This window comes from Copadichromis virginalis, linkage group LG3, assembly GCF_057382275.1.
Source record: "Copadichromis virginalis isolate Kocher_CV1m ecotype Utaka linkage group LG3, C_Virginalis_male_GT1.1, whole genome shotgun sequence".
NCBI lineage: Eukaryota > Metazoa > Chordata > Actinopteri > Cichliformes > Cichlidae > Copadichromis > Copadichromis virginalis.
Genome location: NC_140620.1, coordinates 12,844,967 through 12,858,015, shown reverse-complemented (window position 1 = coordinate 12,858,015; position 13,049 = coordinate 12,844,967). Strand labels below are relative to the sequence as shown.

At 44.7% G+C, this 13,049-nt stretch overlaps 1 protein-coding gene and 1 long non-coding RNA gene across 2 annotated transcripts; one reads left to right on the top strand and one right to left on the bottom strand.

The window, feature by feature from the left end:
- Positions 1-1,737: 1,737 nt before the first annotated feature.
- Positions 1,738-4,380, bottom strand: LOC146712866 (uncharacterized). The gene is made up of 3 exons (XR_014917324.1): positions 4,254-4,380; positions 2,598-2,692; positions 1,738-2,489 (listed from the first exon to the last, which is right to left on the bottom strand). It is a non-coding gene; the product is annotated as an uncharacterized LOC146712866 (long non-coding RNA).
- Positions 4,381-10,839: 6,459 nt separating this feature from the next.
- Positions 10,840-12,823, top strand: LOC146712865 (P2Y purinoceptor 14-like). Its single transcript, XM_085452659.1, has 3 exons — positions 10,840-10,944; positions 11,049-11,308; positions 11,927-12,823. Exons 1-3 carry the CDS (start codon positions 10,840-10,842, stop codon positions 12,519-12,521), a joined length of 960 nt encoding a protein of 319 aa, XP_085308785.1. The 3' UTR covers positions 12,522-12,823.
- Positions 12,824-13,049: the final 226 nt, after the last annotated feature.

The following is a 13,049-nucleotide window of genomic DNA, read 5'->3' as shown; positions in this document are numbered from 1 at the left end:
CGGACGCTGCACCGGTCCGTCGTGGTGAAGAGGGACCTGAGTGTAAAAGCGAAGAGATAGGGTGAGAAGGTCGGCCATCCGGGAGGGGCTCAGAGTAGAGCAGCTGCTGCTCCACATCGAAAGGAGCCAGCTGAGGTGGTTCGGGCATCTGACAAGGATGCCCCCTGGGCGCCTCCTGGGTGAGGTGTTCCAGGCATGTCCCACCGGGAGGAGGCCCCGGGGCAGACCCAGGACACGCTGGAGAGATTATATCTCTCGGCTGGCCTGGGAACGCCTTGGTATTCCCCCGGATAAGCTGGAGGAGGTGGCTGGGGAGAGGGAGGTCTGGGCCTCTTTGCTTAGGCTGCTGCCCCCGCGACCCGGCCTCGGATAAAGCGGATGAAGATGGATGGATGGAAATATAGGATTAATATAACATACAATTAGGGAAAATGTAAGGAACACAATGTAAATGATATTGTAAAGTCATTAAAACAGCATACTCTGATTAAAAGAAACACATAATTGGGTAGGATAATAATAATAATAACAATAATAATAATTAAAAAAAACTAAAAAAAAACATTTAGAAGATGGGTATGTATACTTGTAGCCAGAATTTAACAACTATAAAGTTGTAGCATGTCAGTACCTTACCCCATCCATTATATCCACACTTTCAGAAAAGGATATGGTCAATATCTTTACAAATACTATCTAAACTTAAACGGGATATTCCCTCTGCTTCTTCTGCTTCTCGTATACACCCTCAGGGTTTGTGATCAGCCAGCGGCTGATATGATCATTAATCCTGTAAAATAATATTCTTTCGGTTTATGAATCTGTTTGCATGGATTTCTTAATCCGTTTCCACTGTTAGCAGAAGTTGTGCATGCAGTTTTGGTGTGCTGCTCTCCAAGACTACAAGCTGCGTTAAAGTTGGAAGTAACTGGCCGATGTTCCACTGTTGAAGATCAGCTGTGCCCATTTGTTGCACATTGTGGGTATGGAGAAGTTGAGGCCCTTGCAGGCTACCCACAATTTCCCCAAACTGAGCGATTATACATCTTGCTTCCATATTTGTATCTTGTGTCACTAAAAATGCATTTTATTTTAATTTTATACATTGATTAATGACCTGCAGAATCTCCTTATCATATTAAGTGATTCATAATTGTCACTTTATGCTTTCTCCATCTTGAAAGTGATTACATCCTTTAGGTTCATTTTCTGCAGGCAGGTTTCTGACAGAGAGCAGACAGATTTAGAATATAACATGCAGCGTTCTATAGATGGACACATAAAGAAATGAAAAATTACATGTATGTGCTAACTTTCTAAACACTGTTACATTAATGATTAAGTAGATAAAACATTTATGTCAGCCTTGGCTCATAGTTCATTTAAAGACAAGAACTTTGTGTGTGTGTTTCAGGTACTGCACTCTCAAAGACTGAATGAACCAGCATTGCAGCCATGGGTCACTGTGAGCATCACAGGGAAGGTTGAAGCCGCCCACTCCAGCTGTAAGGCCGGAGTCACGGAGACCTGCACCCACGTCACTGCTCTTCTGTTTAATGTAGAAGCAACAGTGTTGATCTGTGGCACAAGGACTGTTACAGGTGAACCTGCATACTGGGTTTTGCTGGGTAATGTGACCAAGATACAGTCAGAAGATACAGTCAGAGGTTGGCCATAAGATAGACTTCTCCTCTTCAGCTGCCCAAAAAAGGCTCTTGATCAAAACATAAACAGACCATCTGTAGTGACAGGTAAAAGGAGCCGTCCTCAAAAAAGAAAAATCCCACCTGCTACTGTGGAGGAGTTGTCACTGCTATAATGCCATCATGTTTTATCTAGGGGTCTAGATTTATGCCTATAGTGCACTGCCATGTAAATAATTTGCATTTACTGAATGAGTATCACTGTTCAAAAATTGAATAAAGAAACAAACTAATTTTTGCCTTTTTTTTATTAAAACCACTTTATAGAACATCACATCAGTTACAGTGTAGAATCCATGTCACTGGAGCATTTTGATTCAATAAACAGTAAAAAGGTGAGCTGTGAAGACCAAGGACAAGTGCAGTTCACAGGTTTTCTATCCAAGGAATCCCAGAAGATTGCATGGTGTCATTGCCCAGCAGTTGTTCGCAGGACATATGGACTCAACCTCAACAATCCCTCACACTGAGCAGCATGAAGTGACAGTGCAGAGGAAAAACTCCCCTTTAACAAGAAGAAACCTCCAGCAGAACCAGAACCCGGTTCAGTACCAGCAGCCATCTGGGTTTGGAGGAGAGAGACAGAGACACAGAACTACCAAAAGTATATTTTTTTATGTGATTGACTGTTGTTGTAATTCAAGCCCTGAGTGTAGAGCAGGTAAGATATAAAGTTGCATCCTAAATTCCATGCTCATGCAGAGTGTTTAGTTTATGACTTTTTCACCTGGTCATTGAACAGATGGTCTTTTAGGGTTGACCAAGCTGGTACCTTGACTCTGTTCTCTGCAAGATGTTGCAAAAAACAAAATCATATGGAGACAATATTGGACACAAAATATATAACAATTTAGTTAAATGTAGCATTAACTCATAAGTCTTGCTAAAGTAAACCTTGTATTCTGATTCATCACAGCAGCAGTTCAGTTGGATGATGTCAGCAACTGCAGCAAGTGTCTTGCTGACTGAATAATTTCATCTTGCATAATCTGAAACAAACACATAAAGACAGAAACAATTTATAAATTAACGTTCGATAAAATCTAAGAATTAATCATTTATTAGATACCAATATGAATATGTCTACCATAAAACTTGTGTGGAGCGAAGTTACATTCAATCAAGATGGTCTGACATGCTACAACTTTATAGTATTCTGGCTACAAGTATACATACCCATCTTGTACATGTTTTTTAACATTATTATTGTTATTATCCTACCCAATTATGTGTTTCTTTTAATCAGAGTATGCCGTTTTAATGACTTTACAATATCATTTACATTGTGTTCCTTACATTTTCCCTAATTGTATGTTATATTAATCCTATATTTCCATCCATCCATCTTCATCCGCTTTATCCGAGGCCGGGTCGCGGGGGCAGCAGCCTAAGCAAAGAGGCCCAGACCTCCCTCTCCCCAGCCACCTCCTCCAGTTTATCCGGGGGAATACCAAGGCGTTCCCAGGCCAGCCGAGAGATATAATCTCTCCAGCGTGTCCTGGGTCTGCCCCGGGGCCTCCTCCCGGTGGGACATGCCTGGAACACCTCACCCAGGAGGCGCCCAGGGGGCATCCTTGTCAGATGCCCGAACCACCTCAGCTGGCTCCTTTCGATGTGGAGCAGCAGCTGCTCTACTCTGAGCCCCTCCCGGATGGCCGACCTTCTCACCCTATCTCTAAGGGAGAGGCCAGCCACCCTTCGGAGGAAGCTCATTTCTGCCGCTTGTATCCGCGATCTCGTTCTTTCGGTCACTACCCACAGCTTGTGGCCATAGGTGAGGGTAGGGACGTAGATCGACCGGTAAATTGAGAGCTTCGCTTTTACACTCAGCTCCCTCTTCACCACGACGGACCGGTGCAGCGTCCGCATTACTGCAGCTGCAGCCCCAATCCGTCTCATCCTATATTTCCGTTTTTATATTTCTAATGTTTGCCTTGTTTTCTTCACTGTCTAGTCTGCCTCTGTCTCACCTGTATGGATGCATTTACACCGAAATGTCCCCAACAAAGGATGTTTTAATTCACCACTATTCCAGTGAAACACGAGTCTCCCATCTTCCTGCTACCAGTCTGGAGTTTTTGTTCACCAAAGCACACACCAACTTCATACTGACGGACAGATCACTGCCCTTTTGCCGCCTTGTCTGACCGTGTTTTGTGGCTGTGGTTCACTTCACCTCACTCTTCCCCATTCTTGTCATTAAATCAGGCTGTTCTGCAACCATGGCAGCCATTCACTCTATGGCTCTATTCATGGTGTATTTTACCCCTTCACCAAAGGCCGTTCTCGTTTCCAACATTATATTTGCAGTGTTCGTCTATCTATCAATATCTGCGGAGTATTTTTTTTAACGAGTATCCCATTTTCTAAAGCACAGCATGTAAAGGGTAGCTCGGTTAGCAGGATGCTAGCATGTAGCGCTTAGTGAGACACGCCTCAGACGAGTTGAGCAAAGACCCCGTCTGTGTACTTTATACGTGAGCAACGGATTTAAATAAAATTAAGGTTTCAAAAGACAAACTTGAAGATAAAAAATATATATATACTCACCGGAGAGCCGCCAGGGTTTGCCGCTGCCATCTTGGCACTCCTAAATTCAAAACTGCCTCTGCAGTCAGGCAGGGGAGGCGTGGAAATTGTCTTTGAGTTAGTCAAACGTTTTCCTTAGTTCGAGTAGATGATAAAAAAAATAATAATAAATGGGATTTTAAGTAGGACTAGGCGTTCTGTAATGATCTCTATTTAGGAGAAAAACTTAATCACTCACCTATAAACAGCTCTCTTTTAGGAGACACACTGCTGGCTAACGGTGTCGTGTGATCAAACAGCGTAATTTAATTGGCTGAGAGCCACTCGACTCGATCTGGTGCTGATTGCTCTGGCTTGGGTCATTAAAGTTCATCACTTTTGCAGTTGAATTTTTGCAGGTGAATTTTTGCAGGTGAATTTTTTTCAGGTGAATTTTTGCAGGTGAATTTTTTTCAGGTGAATTTTTTGCAGGTGAATTTTTTGCAGGTGAATTTTTTGCAGGTGAATTTTTTTCAGGTGAATTTTTGCAGGTGAATTTTTTGCAGGTGAATTTTTGCAGGTGAATTTTTGCAGGTGAATATTTTTGCAGGGAAATTTGGAGGATAAAAATTCAGTGTCATAAATTCAATGTCTAAAAATACTTGAATTCTGATGATACTATATTTCTTCCATACTTTAGACAATAATTCTGATGCAAAAGAGCCAAACGGGACAGGCAAAAAAAAAAAAAAAAAAAAGAGGTTTAAAACAACTGTTTGTGTAGCAGACAATTAAAACTTCTCAGGCTCTTCACCTACTCACACAACCATTGTTCACAGCCGCTAGTCAGTAGTGATGTGTCGGTCGCGAACGAATTGGCTCTTAGAGCCGGGTCTTTGACATGAAAGACGCGATCCAACTCCTTATCGCGAGCCGTGGGTTCCCCCCCCCCCCCCTTTCTCTCACCCTCTCTCTCACCCTTTTTTCCCGCTTCACTCTGCACGCGAGCCTTGTGCTTTGCACTGGGAAGAGGGGGGAGGGGCGGTAGTTACACTCGCAGTAGCACAGGAAGAGAGAGAAAGAGAGCAGGGACAACAACGTCACATTAGAAAGGTATAGTAATCATCCACAACTATTTTCAGTTGCCGATGATAAAGGATTCAGAAAGTTTATTCATGCAGGCCCATATGACAGAGAATATGCATGTTCTTTTTGTTTTTCATATTTTAATTTATATTTAATTGTGTTGTGGTTTGTAGTGTTTTGTGTTGTTTCACTTTAAATTTGTTTTAAAGGAAAAAACTGAAAATTTAAATAGTTAAAAGTTGAACTGTGACTGGTTGGTTTCTGTATTATATGATTTATTTATTACATTTTATGTGGAGTGAATAAATAAAAGTATATTTACGGTGGCCCCTACAGACAAAGCACATGCAAACTCCAAAACATGTACAAAAGACAACAGAAGTGCTCCAGGATGCTGGGCGCAGTGATGAGCAACTGTATAAGTGTTTTTTTTTTCTAAAGCCACCCCTGTACCATCTCCTCTGCCTGTTCCTGCTCTGAGGGTGGCTATGGTCCAGCACATCCTGTGCCTGCCAAGCACTCTGAGCCGCTGGCCCCGCTGGACCCGCTGGCCCCGCGGTCGGCCTCCAGACCAGCTACGTTGCTGCTGCTGGCCTCGTTTTGGTGCATCTCAGACACCTTTATCTGAAAGTCACTGGGTGTAGTCAATCAGTAATTAAACTCAGGTAACCCCTGAAGACTACTGCATTGCCACTGCAAGGTGACAAGTAAATTGGTCGACTGCTTGTCCAGTGAGAGCAGCAAACTCCAGGAAAGACCAATGAATGAATCAATGAGCACAGGAGACCAGTTCAATTATAGCAGAGAGAGGAACCACCAGTAATCAACCTGCAATGGTTAATTACTGCACTGGTGTTAGGTACTAACTTGCATGTTAGTACCTAACACCAGTGCAACAGAACGAGGAAGAGATAATATACAGGGTGACACTGTGAGCTGATCGGCCACAGTAGCAAAATAGCAACAGTAACACTGATGCTGTCTATGTGGGCGTGTGTATGTATTGATTTAACTCTCATATAGATCTTCATGAAGACTGACATCTATGGCACTGACTTTAAATCTCACCCAAAAGCCAGAGGGGCCTCTGCCACTGCTGTGCCAGCAACATCCTGCAAAATGTGTGTTTTAGTAAAAAAAGACAGATATAAGGATCAAGATGAAGATGAAGATGGGCTGGTGTGGGTGGTTTAGATGGCTGACTGATGCAGTTAAAATAGAAGATAATATCAAACTGTTATGGTCTGGAGTCTAGTGACTCCGTGGTTATGTTTGTTTTTATTAATAGTCACAATTAGATCTTGTTTCCTGGTTATTTGTTAACTATTTCCAGTGTTTAGGTGTTCTCTCTGCATCTCTTGTGTTTCTTGTGTTGTGTCTAGTGTCCCTGGTTTGATGTTTGTCCTTATTTTACTTTGATAGTCCTGTGCCCTGCATCAGTGTATTGTTTTGCTTCTTCCTGCTCGTGTCTGATTTGTGTCAGCTGTGTCTCCCTCCCATTTCCTCATTTTCCCTTTGTGCATATTTGTTATGTGTGTTTACCTCTGTTCTTCATCTCCATCTGTGTTTCCTTCATGTTTCATGTCTCATTACTTTGTAGTGTTGTGTAAAGCCAATAATAAAGGCTAGCTTTTTTTTTAACATACACCTTCACACCATTTTGTGTGTGCTTGGGTCCTCATTCTCATCATGAGGTCATCTGAGAAAAATGGCATATATCACAACTGATCAGAAAATTGCATGCCTGTATTAGAAACATGTTGGCCCTATTTAGCAGGGAAGACAAGCAGGAAATAAGTCAGAGTGCCTGTTAGTGGTGTGATCACTGTGTGTTTCCTGATGTGCAGCAATACTGTTAAACCAGATGGGCATAACTACTCAAGCAGCTTTACTTGCTCACTGAAAACTGCAGAAACAGAGGTGAGTCTTGCTGGTTGATCATCCTTAAATTGTTTGAACTTCTACATATTTCATGCTTAGCTTAAAAGATCACTTTTAGTGACTACTGACACCCGGAATAGAAATACTCTACACAGCTGCATCAGCATTACAAGTGGCCTCTGCCAATGTGCAAAATCTAAGATCTAATAAACTAATATTTGGTATTTCCTGAGGAAATCACAGATGAGAAAAAGCGACTGGTTTCACTTTCCTCTTGTTGGCATGCTTTCTGATGATCAAAAATATTTGGATACAACTTTTGTTTACACTTCTGGGTGAAACACAAATGAAATGCCAGTATGAAACTTTGTCCAACATATGTGACTACTTAACACCTCCTTGCTCCGATTCCGTATGTGAAATTATCATCTGTATACACACTCTTTATATATCATCACACAGACTGTGCAGCAATCCCATGTTACAAGCTCTTGTTAAGAAGAACATGTTGTAGACCTGGACATATGCAGACAAGATTATAACCAGTTATATGTTGTTATACATGATACCTTGTAATGCTCAGAGTAAAGAATTGTCTTGGTCCATGTTGAAATGATTGTTACGATTAGACTCGTGAGAGGAAGTGATTCATTTTTGCTTCCATAAATATAAACTGTACATGAAAGATGACATCACTAATGATTTCTATACTTGCATGTTAAGCTCTCAACTTTGCTTTTAATGCTGCAAGACTGTAGGGTGCATCATATAGAAAGCAACCTGAGACAACTGTTGTGAACTGAATTTAGTCAAACTGTCAGCAAACTCCCCCAGAAAGCTCCATGTATTAAAATTACTGTCTTAAAAAGAGATGCAGTAGAGTTCAAAAGAATATTTAAAATTAGTTTAACTTTCTCTCGATGAATCGCTACCTTATCGTGGTGGAGGGGTTTGTGTGTCCCAGGGATCCCAGGGGCTATGTTGTCTGGGGGCTTTTGCCCCGTGGTAGGGTCTCCCATGGCAAATTGGTCCTGGGTGAGGGACCAGACAAAGAGCGATTCAGAAGACCCTTATGAAGAGAACATCGAGGGAACAGTTTACCCTGCCCGGGATAGGGTTACCGGGGCCCCGCCCTAGAGCCAGACCCGGGGAGGGTGCCCGAGGGCGAGCGTCTGATGGCCGGGCCTTAGGACAGCCCGAAGAGGAGACATGGGCCCATCCTCCCGCGTGGGTAACGACAGCGAGACCTGGAGGGGCGTGATTGAACGGCCTCCCTGATCTGAACCCGAGCGGTGTTTTGTTATTGGACTTCTTTGCAAATCACAGTTTGGCCATAACGAACACCTTGTTCGAACATAAGAGTGTCCATAAGTGGCACGTGGCACCAGGACTCTCCTAGGCCGCAGGTCAATGATCGATTTTATAATCGTATCACCAGACCTGCGACCATATGTTCTGGACACTCGGGTAAAGAGAGGGGCTGAGCTGTCAACTGATCACCACCTGGTGGTGAGTTGGATCAGGTGGCGTGGGAGGACGCTGGACGGACCCGGTGCACCTAAACACGTAGTGAGGGTGTGCTGGGAACATCTAGCAGAGGCCCCAGTCCGCGAGATCTTCAACGCACACCTCCGGCAGAGCTTCAACAGCATTCCGAGGGAGAGGGGTGGTAATCCCCGAACCAAATGGTGGACACCAGAGGTGAAGGGAGCAACCAGGCTGAAGAAGGAGTCCTATCGGGCTTGGTTAGCCTGTGGGACTCCGGAGGCAGCCGACAGGTATTAACAGGCCAAGCGGAATGCGGCTCGGGCAGTGGCTGAAGCAAAAACTCGGATGTGGGAGGAGTTCGGAGAGGCCATGGAAAAAGACTTTCGGACTGCCTCGAAGAGATTCTGGCAAATCATCAGGCGTCTCAGGAGGGGATAGCCGTGCTCTACCTGCACTGTGTATAGTGCTGCTGACGTCGACTGAGAAAATTGTCAGGCGGTGGAAGGAATACTTCGAGGACCTCCTTAATCCCACTGACACGTCTTCCGAGGAGGAAGCAGAGTCTGGGGATGAGGGGAAAGACCCGCCAATTTCCAGGGCGAGGTCACTGAGGCAGTTAAACAACTCCTTGGTGGCAGAGCTCCGAGTTCCTGAAGGCCCTGGACGTTGTAGGGTTGTCCTGGTTGACACGCCTCTGCAATGTTGCGTGGAGATCAGGGGCAGTACCTGTGGACTGGCAGTCCGACCGTGTCCTTCGAGGTGTCCTGTGGGAGGTGTTGCGGGAGAATGTGGTGTCTGGCCCATTGCTATGGGCCATTCAATCCCTATACAACCGTTGCAAGAGCTTGGTTTGCATAAGTCGGACTCGTTCCCGGTGGATGATGGGCTCCGCCAGGGCTGCCCTTTGTTACCGGTTCTGTTCATAATTTTTATGGACAGGAGTTCAGTGCGCATGCGCCAACCAGCCTGTTACAGTCGCTCCTGCTTTTCTCTTAGTTTAGCTTTTTTTTCTTACGTATTCTTTTTTTTTCTGACTTGTATTTTACTCCGTTTTCTATCTCTTACTCAATCATGTGGATTGAGAGAGTTTTTGTTCTTCTGGTGGCCGTGGAACTGTTACTTTTATCAAGGAACGGGACCGCGGCATATCTCCTACACGCATGGACTGTTTAAATAATTTCCCCCAGGGATCAATAAAGTATTCTGATTCTGATTCTGATTCTAGGTGCAGCCATGTGGCGGTGGGCTTTCACTTAGGTGGACTCAGAATCTCATCTCTGCTTTTTGCAGATGATGTGATTCTGTTGGCTTCATCGGGTGAGGGCCTCCAGCTCGCACTGGAATGCTTTGCAGCCGAGTGTGAAGCAGCGGGAATGAGGTCAGAAACTCCAAATCTGAGGCCATGGTTCTTAGCCGGAAAAGGGTGGAGTGCCCACTCCGGGTCAGGGATGAGTTCCTGCCCCAAGTGGAGGAGTTCAAGTATCTCGGGGTCTTGTTCGCGAGTGATGGGAGAAGGGAGCTGGAGATCGACAGACGGGTTGGTGCTGCGGCTGCAGTGATGCGAACGCTGCACTCATCCGTCATGGTGAAGAGGGAGCTGAGTGTAAAAGCGAAGCCCTCAATTTACCGGTCGATCTACATCCCTACCCTCACCTATGGCCACGAGCTGTGGGTAGTGACCGAAAGAACGAGATCGCGGATACAAGCGGCAGAAATGAGCTTCCTCCGAAGGGTGGCCGGCCTCTCCCTTAGAGATAGGGTGAGAAGTTCTCAGAGTAGAGCCGCTGCTCCTCCACATCGAAAGGAGTCAGCTGAGGTGGTTCGGGCATCTGACAAGGATGCCTCCTGGGCGCCTCCTGGGTGAGGTGTTCCGGACATGTCCCACCGGGAGGAGGCCCTGGAGCAGACCAGGGACACGCTGGAGAGATTATATCTCTCGGCTGGCCTGGAAAAGCCTTGGTGTTCCCCTGGATAAGCTGGAGGAGGTGGCTGGGGAGAGGGAGATCTGGGCTTCTCTGCTTAGGGTGCTCCCCCCGCGACCCGGCCGGATAAAGCGGATAAAGTTGGATGGATGGATAGTTTGACTTTGTTTTGTTTAACAATAAAATTAGACTATGATGGTAAAGCCATTCAAAGAGAGAATAAAGTGGATTTGTTTTTCAGCTGAAGAAGCATGGCTGACTCAACAAATGGGACTTCATCTTTCAACCAGACCTGTGATCCAGTTGTCCCATCACTCAACACTTTCTTTGTACTGGTCTACAGTCTGGTGTTTCTGGTAAGTTTCCAATCTTCAGTGCTGTGTTAGAAATTGCTTTAAGTTTCTCAAAGCACTGTATGTACCAAGGTTCTCATCTCCTCACCCTCTCTCTGTCTCTTCAGGTAGGTTTACTCCTCAATGGCTTCATCCTAAAGTTTTACATTGGTCAAGCTCAGCAGCAGGAGTCAAACAGTTTGATGGTCTACCTGAAGAACCTGACAGCTGCTGACTTCCTGCTCTGCCTCTCTCTGCCACTGCGCATCGCCCACTATGGTAGCAAGTCATTCATCATTCAAAAGGTCTACTGCAGTTTTGGCGCTTCTGCCTTCTACATGAACATGTATGCCAGCATCATATTCATGTGTTATATCGCTGCCAACAGGTGAGGAACCTTTACATATTTCCCACTACAGTTCATGACAGTGTTAATGGCTAAAACCCCTGCATTGCTGATCAAGGTGTAGACATATCATTTTATATTTCCCACTCTGTCCTCAGCTTCCCCCACTCTCTCCGACAGAGTTTTTATGTCCTCCTTTATCTTATCGAGTTTGCCGCCCAGTTCCTGCTGTAGCGTGTTGTCTTCTCTCAGCCTTTCGTTATCTTGTTTCATTTCTGATTTCGATGACTCGATAGATTTTAATAGCTCTCCAGCCGAGTCGCTAATTATACTGTTGGGGCTCGTGAAAGCTTGTCCTGTTGCATTGTTAGTATTTGTTTTTGCGGCTTTGTCCTGTCCCCTTGGCATTTTGGCCTCCTTTTGCCTTATTCCTCACCAACTACGTTCGCCTTACTCAGTTGAGTTGTCTGTTAACGACTTTTCAGTGTTTTCTATTCCTGATTGTAAGGAGCAGCCACCAAACACGTCCACTCACTGCGCCATGACACCCAGAAACAGTGTAGACATATCATTTTAACTTGATAATGACCTTTGCGAATGTGGTACCACTGTGACTGCTGCGTGAAGTTATCTACTGTCTCCTTTGTCTTCTCTCTTCAGGTATCTTAAAATCGTCCATCCTTCAGGAACTCATGTCCTGCAGTCAGTGCGAACTGCGCACATCATCTCCATGGTCACTTGGGTTTGTCTCCTGGCTCCATCAGTTACTTATAGCATCCTCTTTTTCATCACCCAGAAACCCCTGACTTTTACCCCAAGCCGATGTTGGCCCCTTTTCAGTGCATCAATCAGCCTATTCTTCAAAATCCTCCACACCATCTGTGCCATCATCTTCCTCTTGGTCTTCATATCCCTGGTCTTCTTCTACCACGGCATCTCCCGCAGGGTGTTGCAGGCACAGCAGAGGCAGCTGGCCTCCTCCAATGCTGAGAAGCTGGTGAAGTCTCGCAGGAACATGTTGGTGCTGGTCACCATCTTCTGTGTTTGTTTTGTGCCCTATAATCTGGTTCGTCTTCCTGTCACTTTTCTGTGGACCAGTTGCTCTGCGGGTCGGCTATTGTTCTACTTGGAGGAGGTGGCCACCATGGTGTCAGTTTTCAACATCTGTCTGGACCCTATTGTTTACTTTTTCCTCTGTAAGTCTTTTTGGGATCAGATGAGCCAGAGGATTGTATCAGTGGGGACCAACATCTAACAAGCAACCAAGAATAGCAAGAGCAGGAGCAAGAGAGCAAGTGGACATTGTTATAGCAACAAGTTAAATCAATGAGCTTTAAGGAAAAGTTTGACATTTTAGTTCAGTGAAACCAGTGTCATGGATCCCAAGTCCTCATGAACCACAGGAGTTTGTACTGAGCTCAGAGATCAATAGAAGGCTGATCTCAGCACAAACCCACTCCCACACAAACAACATCAGTGTTCATGTGTCAGCTTTTTTCTATTCAGTCTTTAGGGTGTTCTCATATCCTGCTGATGTAACACAAAATCAAAAATCATTTTTTGTCCTCATGGGACAGTTAATATCTGTATAAAACTCTTTAACTTCACTTTATCAGTTACATAGACAGGGCAACAGTAGTACATTACAGTATCTATTTATATGTTTGTATGATGTGCACGTATAACCACAGCAGCTACTTCCTGCTCCTGCTACAGCAAGATTTCTCATCACAGAGCTAATAATAAAGTGTATATAGTGTTACAAAGTGTGTGTCTCTGTGGT

Coding starts and splice junctions, on each gene's coding strand:
- LOC146712865 (XM_085452659.1), top strand. CDS start 10,840: ATGGCTGACTCAACAAATGGGACTTCATCTTTCAACCAGACCTGTGAT. Junction 10,945..11,048: donor TCTACAGTCTGGTGTTTCTG/GTAAGTTTCCAA, acceptor CTGTCTCTTCAG/GTAGGTTTACTCCTCAATGG. Junction 11,309..11,926: donor TGTTATATCGCTGCCAACAG/GTGAGGAACCTT, acceptor TTCTCTCTTCAG/GTATCTTAAAATCGTCCATC.